This window comes from Nicotiana tabacum, chromosome 23, assembly GCF_000715075.1.
Source record: "Nicotiana tabacum cultivar K326 chromosome 23, ASM71507v2, whole genome shotgun sequence".
Lineage (NCBI taxonomy): Eukaryota > Viridiplantae > Streptophyta > Magnoliopsida > Solanales > Solanaceae > Nicotiana > Nicotiana tabacum.
In genome coordinates, this window is record NC_134102.1 from 130,828,763 (window position 1) to 130,839,564 (window position 10,802).

Genomic DNA, 10,802 nt, shown 5'->3' on the forward strand with positions numbered 1-10,802 from the left:
GATTGTGATTTAGCGAAAACTGAATATTAACAAAAATAATTGTTGAATAGTCTGATGATGTAGCAACAAACATTTTAGAAGCCCCCCCAAAAATAGAAAACTAAGGAATATTTGCATTAGAATCCTATGCTAGGCTGCTAGGTGCAAGTCAGTAGGAATAATTTAGGTTGTAAATGAAACCCCACAAAGAAAAATATTTGACAAAAAAAACAAACACAAAATGATTTTTGAGCGAAAATTCCTGAATAATTGGAATTTACCCAAATGAAGAAAATCACAGTTTTTTTCTTTTTAATTGACAGATTCAATTGACTACTCCATCTCTTCAACAATTGACTTTACACGCTCTTAATAATAATAATTGTAGTATATATTTCAAACATATAACCTCTAATAATGATAAATAGTCTCTTAGCATTTCAAATTTTTTGAGAAATTAGTAACTAAAAAAAAGGTAAAACAGAAAAAAAAATTCTCCTAATTTGCTAAAATTGACAAGCAAAAGTGAAAATCTATTTTGAGCATAGTGAACAAGTAAAAGTGAACCGACGGAGTATTAAGCAAGATCTTCTTAGAATAATTTGAAGGTCAATAATGTCAATTCTCAATGCCTAATAATATAGTAATAATACAATTAAATAATAAATTTACTAAAAAATTTCACCTAATATCTGATCAGTCAGAATCTTGAAACAAGACAAAGAAGCTTCCCTTTCCAATATTTTATTTTCTTCTTTCTCTTTTCCCAATTTTGTTGACAAATAACACCAATAAAGCCAATTATTATTTTCCTAAAGTAAATAAATAAAAGAAACAACAACAGGAATATATAATATAAGTAAATTGTCACTATCTGATTACTCTTTTTCAAATAGAACTGTTATATATATATACACAAACATACAGAGAGAGAAAGAGGAAGAGAGAGAGAGAGAGAACCACTGTGTGTGTGTGTGTAAAATACAGGAAGAAAAACCCACTTCAGATCTGCTGTTCTCTCTCTTCTCAACACATTCTTGATTACTTTCACAAGCGTTTCATTTCATATTGTAACAATGGCTCCATTTTAACTCAGTTTCAACTCATATTTCATTCATTGTGTTTACTCAGTGCCACGTGTCTCCTTCCCTGTTTCTTGCTCTCTAGCTTACTCTTTTCAGCTCTACACTGCAAAACTCAATCTGGGGTATTCTTAGTCTTGGTGAATTTGAGTGTTTTATCAGTTGCATGATCATTTTCCGGCAGTGTTCGCCGGAGCTCCGGTGAGGCACAGAGCTGAGCTCCGGCGCAAATGTATTAGTTTAGGGTTAATATTGTAAAAATGTTCAAGTCTGCGAGATGGAGGAGCGAGAAGAACAAGATCAAAGCTGTTTTCAAGTTGCAGTTTCATGCAACTCAGGTACTATTACTGCCATTGCACTGTTGGGAGCAAATTTGTAGTCAAAGATTGGATTTTTTTCTCTCAAAGATTGGATTTTTTAAACTTCTTTTGTCCTGTTATGGGTACCTTTTTTCTTGGAAATTAATGTTTGAATGCATTGGAAATAACAATGTGAAAATCAGTGATTAGATGCATTCATTTCTATATACTACAGTAGTAGTAAAGGAAAAAAAGAAGGTTGAAAAAAATCAAATCTTTGGTGTGTAATTTGATGTCCAGATTCATATATGATACTCCAATTTAATTTGTGGGGGAAATGGTTGATATTGTTAAAATGGAGTTCCAGTTCTTACATTGTCTTTGATTTAGACATCATATAATGCTGCAATTTCTTGTAAATGGAGCTGTTTTTTGCTTCAATTTTAGTGTTCTAAGTTGTTTCTTTGGTTGGATTTTGTGGGTTGGGGGAAGAGGGGGGGGGGGAGGGGGGTGTAAACATGATAGTTGAAGGATTGGCAGTTATGCATTGAATGAAAGCATAATGGGATAATTTGTGTAGGTGTCACAGGTAGTAGGAGATGCATTAATGGTATCTGTGGTCCCTGCTGATGTTGGAAAGCCAACGGTAAAATCAGAGAAGGCAACGGTTCGCGATGGGAGCTGCTATTGGGAGAATGGAGTTCTCGAAAGTGTGAAATTTGTTCGAGAGCCAAAGTCAGGGAAGATTCATGAGAGGATCTATAACTTTGTTGTGGGAACGGTAAGCAACATTTCTAGTTTATGATTTTGTATGCTATGCTGCATTTTTATTAAGGGAGTTATGTGAAGTTTTTGGATGTGTACTTTGTAGGGTTCTTCAAAATCTGGAGTTGTTGGCGAAGCTTCGCTTGACTTTTCTAGTTATGCAGATGCAACTAAGGTTTCCTTGGTGTCTCTTCCTCTCAAAAATTCTAAATCTGAAGCTGTGTTGCATGTAAGTCTTTTAGCCCTTTTTGCTAGAAAATTATTAGGATTGATATTTTATAAATTCTTTGCAATTGTGTAATTAGTTTCCAATTGCTATTGTTGAACTGTAGGTTTCAATACAGAGGATTCAGGATTCTGCTGATCAAAGGTGTTATCAATGATTTTTGTGTGTGTGTTTTAGTACTTGATTGCCTATTGCCTAAAGTTAACAAAATTTCCCACTTTTTGGTGTTTTTACTTTTTACAGTGTTGTCGAAGAAATCGAAACTGCAAAACTTAATTCTCTGGATAGAAGCTTGAGATCACAATTAAGCAATGATGATTCTGAAGCAATAGTTAAAGACGATTTTATTGAGGTAAACAAATTAAGACCTTGGTTCGATTGTCATCTGAGCTAAGGATCATATCCTCAGACTGTCATAGTTCGAATATTTTAAAGCTTGCCATCGCACTTTGTTATTGATCATCGATTTTGGGAGCAATTTCTCATAGCCTGCTATTGCACATGGTTCTTGACTGATAAATTTCACACACAAACACACACGTGTGTATGTGTATATCAATATCATTCAATCAAAATATGCCTCGTTCTTGGTTTTCTGATTATTTGCTGACAAAATTGTGTCGTTATTTTTCCTTGGATTTGACAGGATGCTCTGGCCAACAAACCTACATCACAAAATGGTGGAAAGAATGGCAACTGCCGGACATCAAGTGAATCTGATATTACCCTGTCCAGTTCTGGAAGCAGCTCAGGGCTTGATACACCTTGTGAAATCCCATTGAAGAACAACACAGTCCATCACGAGCAAATAAGCTTTCCGTCCTCTCTGAATAATGCTTTGTTTCCCCGGAAGCAAAATAGCAATGTCTCAACAACAGTTCATGAAGAAAGTCCGAATGCACACTGGGAGTGGATGGAAGGTTCTGCTTTTGATGCGGGTACAGATGTTGTTGAAAAGCTCAAAACTGATCTCTTAGCTATGGCCAGGCAAGCAGACGTGTCGGATTTGGAACTACAGACTCTTCGGAAACAGATAGTCAAGGAGAGCAAAAGGGGACAGGACCTCTCAAAAGAGGTAGCTAGTTTGAAAGAGGAACGAGATGCTCTCAAGGAAGAATGCGATAAACTTAAAGCCTCACAGAAACGTATTGACGAGACAAAGTCCAAAGACAAGTTGCTTTACGACAATGGGGATATTCAGGCTCTTGTAGATGAGCTTAGGCAAGAGTTGAATTATCAAAAGGACATGAATGCAAATCTTCAGATACAACTTCAGAAGACACAAGAATCAAATTCTGAGCTAATTCTTGCTGTCCAAGATCTAGATGAGATGTTGGAACAGAAAAACCAAGAAATCGCTAACCTATCCAATAAATCAACGTCGTGTGATGAAGCTGAGAAGTTTCCAGATGTTATCTCCAACTCCAAGCATGAAATGAGTGATGAAGATGATGAAGAGCAAAAAGCACTTGAGCAGCTTGTGAGACAGCATAGCGATGCCAAGGAAACATACGTGCTAGAGCAAAAAATCATGGACCTGCATGGTGAAATTGAGATCTACAGAAGAGACAGAGACGATTTAGAGATGCAGATGGAGCAACTTGCCCTTGACTATGAGATACTGAAGCAAGAAAACCATGACATGTCATACAAATTGGAGCAAAGCCAGATACAGGAACAATTAAAGATGCAGTATGAATGTTCCTCTTCGTATGCCACTGCAAGTCAAATGGAAGCCCAGATCGAGAGTTTGGAGAACGAGCTGAAGAAGCAATCTGAAGAATTCTCTGACTCTTTGGTCACGATTAGTGATCTTGAAGCTCAAGTGAGAAACTTGGAGGAAGAACTGGAAAAGCAAGCCCAGGGATTTGAAGCTGATTTGGGTGCGCTGACTCGTGATAAAGTTGAACAAGAGCAGAGAGCGATACGAGCTGAAGAAGCATTGAGGAAGACAAGATGGCAAAATGCTAGCACAGCAGAGCGGCTTCAGGAGGAATTTAAACGGCTCTCTGTCCAAATGGCGTCCACTTTTGAGGCTAATGAAAAATTGGCTAGCAAAGCACTGAATGAAGCTAACGAATTCCGCCTACAGAAAATGCACCTTGAAGATATGCTCCAGAAATCGTCCGAGGAGCTCCAATCTATCAGAGACCATTATGAAGTAAGGATTCTTGAGCTTTCCAGCCAGGTGAGTAAAATGACAGGTCAAATCGACAAGTTGCAGAGAGAAATAGACGAAAAATCTGTGCAACTAGAGAGACAAGAAGAGCTCGCCAAGGAAACTCAGCAGCATCAGTCACAGAAAGTTATTATCCTTGAAGCTGAGATTGAAAATCTATTAGCAGACAAGAAAATATCTTCTGATCATGAAGAACAGAAGAATAGTTTGATGGCTGAATTAGATAAAATGAGGACATCAATTAAGGATATGGAATTGCTTGTCGAACAAGGTCGCAATGAAAGAAGTGAACTGGAGACTAAGCTTGCATCAGTGAGAAAAGAAGCTGAGGAGTCTTTGAAGGAATTAAACAATATGAGGTCTCTTAAGGATCAGAAGGAGGCATTAGCTGGGAAACTGCATTTGGAAATGGATAACCTTAAATCGAGATGCAATGAAATGAAAAAGATGTTGTTTGAGGATGAGGTGGAGAAAGAAAAATTGAAAAAGCAGGTGTCTCAATTAAAAGGTGATCTGAAGAAGAAAGAGGATGTATTGAATGGTTTAGATAAAAAGCTGAAGGATGCCAATGGTCGATTAATAGCTTCTAATGGAATGAAAGCAACATCAAAGAACAATAAATTAATGGCCACATCTGCAGGATCAAGAGAGGTTGCAAGTCTTAAAGAGAAGATAAAGTTGCTTGAGGTAAATATTTACCTGCCATTTTTTCTTTCTGAATGTATTATAACTTCCATATGAATTGCTGTCTGTGTCTTCTTTTACATATTTTCAAACTTCACAATATAATAGGGTTTTTTTTATTTTATGATTTTACTAGGAAATAAACTGTCTATGTACTTCCTTTATTACTGGACCTTTTTGATTCCATTGTCAGTCAAAATGTTATGAAAATTGGTACTTGAAATACCAACTGCTCTTAATTCTGTACGATTGTTCCACGACCGACAGGGTCAGATCAAGATGAAGGAAAGTGCACTTGAGAGCTCAACAAATTCATTTTTGGAGAAGGAGAGAGATCTTCAAGACAAAATAGAGGAGTTAGATAGAAGATTAGAAGATCTTAGTCAGAATGCAGAAAGGCTGTCTGAACAAGAGTCTCACAAGGTCAGCTACAAGCCATCTATATTCAGCTTTTGTGACAAAACTTAATGTTTTTTGATTGACTTCAGCAACAAGATAGTCAGTTTATTCATTTCTCGAGAATATTTTCAGTCCACTGGTCCACTAGAAAAACAAATTGAGCATTATTCTATTTTTATAGCTTAAGTACTAAGCAAAATTAACTGGTTCAAGTTTGAATTGACTCTCATGCGATTTTAGCATGTATTGACTTTTATGAAATAACATTGTAAGGGTTTGGTTCATATACGATACAGGTGGTTGCAGAAGTTCTAAGTCCAGGATCTACGACATGCACAGAAGATGAAAATCCCTGTCATATGTCGACAAGGAAGAGGTACGAGTTCTGATATTCTAATTTATCTTTTAAGCCTTTTCTATTAAATCCTGCTTGAATAGCTCACCAGAAATATGAATATGTGTCCGCTGAAGTTTTTTTTCAATCATTGTTCTTATTGAAATATTTTTGTACTTGCAGCTGCAATGGCTGTTCACTTGACAAGGAAAGTGAAGCCTCAGGATCTAATACAAGACATCTCGAGGAATTGTCCAGCGAAATTGAACTACTGAGGGAGAGGAACAATGTAATGGAAGATGAACTGAAGGAAATGCAAGAGAGATATTCAGAAATAAGCCTCAAATTTGCTGAGGTAGAAGGAGAAAGACAACAGCTAGTAATGAAATTGCGAAAACGCTAAAAAGAAACCATAAGAGGCAGTTCCAACTTCCAAAGAGGTGATTACTAAAATTGTCAAAATAAATGTAAATTGGTGAGGGACAATTCATCATTTTAAATTTTGTTTCTTGCATATAATGTTTGACTTTAGCCCTTAGATATTATACAAGAATGTAAAATAGTTTAGCTAAATAGGTTATATGTCTCACTTACAAGTTGTGTAAGAGTACTTTCAGCTGTTTCTGTGATTAGTTATTGGTAATATCTTCTGTTTATGAAAATACTCTTTTCTTTGTATCATTTAATATTTGCATGGACAAATATTTCGTTCTTTGGTCTGTAAAAGAAGAAAATTTATACTAGCTATTTGATCAATGAGAGTAAGATATCTTTTCCGGTGAATTTATTTTGCCATCAGTTTGAGTTTAGACTTGTACTATTAGAGTTCAACATACATAAACTATCACACAGCAGCCCGGTGCACTAAGCTCCCGCTTTGCGTCGGGGTCCGGGAAAGTACCGGACCACTAGGGTCTATTTTATGCAGCCTTATTCTGCATTTTTGCAAGAGGCTGTTTTCACGTCTTGAACCCGTACCTTCTGGTAACATAACAACTTTACCAGTTACGCCAAGGTTCCTCTTCATAAACTATCACACAGCCTTGGGCCTAATTGTTAAGATTCTATAAAATGTGAAATTGTGTAATTATTTTCCTTGATGTGATATACGACTGTAAAAAGATAAATATTACTATTATTTTGAAAGACACTAAACTGTAATGGTTTAGTTAAATAGGATTCACTGTGTTAAAAGTTTGTGATTTTCATAAATTGGGGTAATGCCTAGAGAATGCCCATAAAATGGTTAAATTATCTATCACATCAGTAAGATTTTGTTATATATATATCACGGGTGGGCCAATCATTAGACATTGAACTCTAATGCCTCGGGTATTAGCCACAGCTAGTAATCATTCAGTAATTTAGCAGGTGAATCATTATAAATTGATAGTAGTATATATATTAAGAATTTAAGATAATCGAATCCATTGCACCGATATTTGCCCTTTAAATTGGTTAGGACTCCGAATCTACTGACTTTGCATTCTATATTCACATTTGCTTATATAGCTGAATAATTTTAAGTAAATGTATACTTAAATTAATTTAGTATCCATTGGTCAAAAAAGTTGTTAATGGCAATCTGTAGTCTGTACCAACAAACTTAAAATAATCTTGGATTTTGCCATGAGCATGAACTACAATTATTTTTAATTTAATCCTATCACTGGATATTTTGTACATTTCAACATCCATTACATGATTACATCTAAACAACTCATTACTTAAGTTCTCTTTTCAGATGTATCTTTTCCTGTTTGCAAGAACAAACAAGGAGTAGCCAACACAACGGCAAAAGAAAAAGAAACAAAACAGGGAGATTACAATTAAAGAGAAAAAGACCTAACTAATTGCAGAATCGAAGTAGTGCATTATACATTTTTCCCTGAGCAGTAGAGGAAGTTCGATTCTCATTATGCGCGATGTGACGAATTAGGAATATACTTTTTATTTAGGCTAAAGAGGGAATTTTTCTAGAACGCTGACATAGTGACAAGTGTACAAAGTCTATAATCAAATTTTGTGATGTATGAGACCACAAACAGTAACAAGAGCCATAACCAATGAGTGATCAACATGAGGTTCCACCACCAATGTTAATACATCACTTCCAAATAGTACTCCTGAAGCTTGTTTTTGTTTTACCTTATAAAACACAAAGCCAAAAAGAATTTTACACGATCGGTATATTTTAATTTGTTGTAACGGATATTTTTTCAGATTATTATTTCAATTTAATGGACGGTTATATATTGTTATACATCTCAAAAGGGTAGTGACTAACCTCTGCAACAAGTCTGCCTGCTTGGGTCACAATCTTAATTGATTTTATTCCAAGGATAATGTTATAGCAGTTTGCTTCAGCTTGATTACATCCCAATATAACATTATAGTAATTCATATTATCTCCCCTAAGGACATTGTGAATTTTCTTCACTTGAAACCATGGTATCTCCTTACTAGTCACTCCTTCATAACTCCATTTATAGCCATCCCAATGTCCAAAAACTGGAACTTTCTGAGGGAAAAAAAAAGGAAGAAAAAACAAGAAAATATGTAAGCATTTGAAGATATAATTAACTAAAAAAATGTAATTTTTTAGCAGTTTAAATTTCTTGATAAAATGATCATATAATTTAATATGGTATTAGAACAGACAAAGTCGTGAACTCAAATCTCACTGTCACTCAATTATTTGAAGGAACTTTTACGTGTTTGGCTCGTAAAAAAGAATCAATCCAGCGCGTAAGCGGCCAACTTATGCTTACCCTATTTCGAATAGAAAAGAGAACCCTGCCATTGGAATCCATGAGATGGACTTCCTTGCTACGTTTTATGTTGTAGTTGTCAATTCGGTAAACAATTTGGCCTTTTGAATCATAAACAGTGCAGCCATTTCCATGGTAGACTAGAGATTTCATCCACAAAGTAAATATTTCTCTTCTTGGGCTCATATAGGAGTTTGAAGAAATTGAAGAATTAGAAGAAGAAGAAATAGTACTTAGATTTGACTTGTTAGAGTAAACTTTAGCCATTGAAAATGGGCTTATTAGAGAGGAATTTGGATGTATTTAATTTGAGAAAGAAGACAATGGAAAAGGGTTATATATACTTGCAAAAAGAATATAAAAGAGATGGATTAAATAAGTGGACAGAACCATGCACAATAAAGTTTTCCACTTTCTTGGTGTCTTCTTTCTAGCTAATGGCTTAAATGCTAAACAAACGTGCAAGTATTAACTTACTTTTTTCCATAGGTGTTCAGGTCGACTTGTTTGTATCTCTCAATTATTTCATATTTATCTCTTACATTCTCCGATTCATAATAAGTGATCTTTTGATATTTTTATTTTGGTCCAAAATAAGTGTCATCTTATATTATCAAGAAGAAATTAACTTTATTTTCCAAAATTTGCCCTTATCTACATATCCCAATGTGTCAAATTAACAATATGCAAATTTTAAAGTGGTACTAATTAACAATATACACTAAAAAATCACTTATTATGTACTGAAAAGAGTACATTCAATTAGGATAGTTAAGCAACTTGATTATACATCGACTATTTCACGGGGCACCGACTGCATCCAAGGCAAAATAGTTGAGTAAATGAAAATAAATCATCTAATATTTTTTTTATCTCAACCATGATTTAATTAAACCTGATATCCAAAATTTACGGCTACTTCATTTATCACTAGTTCACATCACGAGTGCAATATTAACCCTTAAAGTTCCCTATGAAAAGTTGAAAATGAAATAAGCAAAAGAAAGAGGGGAATAAAGAAGAGAATATATGCAAAAGTCAATTTCTGAAACAGCTAGACGATATATATATGAGGATTGACGGTTCATACTTAAAACATACACAAGTGCTATTTGCTGTGTTGCACTTGAGTTGGTGGTTTCTTTTTGGCTAATTATATAAACCGCTAAGAATTTAATTTTTTAGATGCCTTATACTTTTAGCGTTGGAGTTCTAATTAATAATCATTATATCGGCATCTTCTAGCTGTACATACATAGTTCTTGATATAGAGTCAAACTATTCCAATCGAAGGATGGATGTACTCTGGAGAGACAACGAGTGTAAGCTCACTGTCTTTTGCTCAAGTTATTTATATATAATTAATTTTGTTAAAATATTTGTATATGTGCAAAATTCAATCTTATTATCATAAAGTAGTAGTGAATAAAGTGGTACTTTATTCTTACTAATTTAAACCTAGATCCGTATATGATTTCGTGATTTTTAAAACACTTACTCATTGAGCCGAGGGTCTATCGGAAATAAGGTAGGAGTAAGTTATGAGTAATCATTACCCTCCACTTTATTCTTACTAATTTAAACCTAGATCCGTATATGATTTCGTGATTTTTAAAACACTTACTCATTGAGCCCGGGGTATATCGAAAATAAGGTAGGAGTAAGGTATGAGTAATCTTTACCCTCCCCAAGCTCGTGGGATTACACTGAGTATATTATATTATTGGTGAAACACCTGCTCAAAAGTAACGCAAGTAACGCTCATGTGTCATGTCTAAGAAAATTAAAGTTAATATGATATTAAATTTTCTAGATAATCACTTGTAAACAATCTGATCCCTAATATTCTGTTGACAAGTCAAATTCTATTCAAATATGATCAGTTTTTATCAAATTTATATGTTGGTGGTCTCCCTGAGTATGGTGTGAATTAAAGGTTCACTTTGCACTAAATTATTGCATAAATATTATATATCCATTGCTTGCTTTGACCCCCAAAAAAAGAGAGAATTTTTTCAAATATATTTTGTCAACAAAAGAGTGGAAGAAGCATGCTTGTTGCGAATAGGAATATCTGATTAATT

The 10,802-nt window shown here is 34.7% G+C and overlaps 2 protein-coding genes across 3 annotated transcripts; one reads left to right on the top strand and one right to left on the bottom strand.

The window, feature by feature from the left end:
- The first annotated feature begins 859 nt into the window (after positions 1 to 859).
- LOC107781967 (uncharacterized) lies at positions 860 to 6,609 on the top strand. 2 transcript variants are annotated; one of them, XM_075246172.1, is made up of 9 exons: positions 860 to 1,399; positions 1,941 to 2,141; positions 2,232 to 2,354; positions 2,458 to 2,495; positions 2,595 to 2,703; positions 2,998 to 5,217; positions 5,482 to 5,637; positions 5,910 to 5,989; positions 6,131 to 6,609. In XM_075246172.1, exons 1-9 carry the CDS (start codon positions 1,322 to 1,324, stop codon positions 6,348 to 6,350), a joined length of 3,225 nt encoding a protein of 1,074 aa, XP_075102273.1. In that variant the 5' UTR covers positions 860 to 1,321; the 3' UTR covers positions 6,351 to 6,609. The 2 variants fall into 2 exon arrangements, with proteins under 2 accessions (XP_075102273.1, XP_075102274.1); XM_075246173.1 differs by having other exon boundaries at positions 909 to 1,399; positions 1,950 to 2,141.
- A 931-nt stretch (positions 6,610 to 7,540) lies between these two features.
- On the bottom strand, positions 7,541 to 9,041 carry LOC107781969 (protein LURP-one-related 11). The gene is made up of 3 exons (XM_016602784.2): positions 8,719 to 9,041; positions 8,235 to 8,468; positions 7,541 to 8,095 (listed from the first exon to the last, which is right to left on the bottom strand). Exons 1-3 carry the CDS (start codon positions 8,983 to 8,985, stop codon positions 7,964 to 7,966), a joined length of 633 nt encoding a protein of 210 aa, XP_016458270.1. The 5' UTR covers positions 8,986 to 9,041; the 3' UTR covers positions 7,541 to 7,963.
- Positions 9,042 to 10,802: the final 1,761 nt, after the last annotated feature.

Coding starts and splice junctions, on each gene's coding strand:
- LOC107781969 (XM_016602784.2), bottom strand. CDS start 8,985: ATGGCTAAAGTTTACTCTAACAAGTCAAATCTAAGTACTATTTCTTCT. Junction 8,469..8,718: donor TCTTTTCTATTCGAAATAGG/GTAAGCATAAGT, acceptor TTTTTCCCTCAG/AAAGTTCCAGTTTTTGGACA. Junction 8,096..8,234: donor CAGGCAGACTTGTTGCAGAG/GTTAGTCACTAC, acceptor GTGTTTTATAAG/GTAAAACAAAAACAAGCTTC.
- LOC107781967 (XM_075246172.1), top strand. CDS start 1,322: ATGTTCAAGTCTGCGAGATGGAGGAGCGAGAAGAACAAGATCAAAGCT. Junction 1,400..1,940: donor TGCAGTTTCATGCAACTCAG/GTACTATTACTG, acceptor TAATTTGTGTAG/GTGTCACAGGTAGTAGGAGA. Junction 2,355..2,457: donor AATCTGAAGCTGTGTTGCAT/GTAAGTCTTTTA, acceptor GTTGAACTGTAG/GTTTCAATACAGAGGATTCA.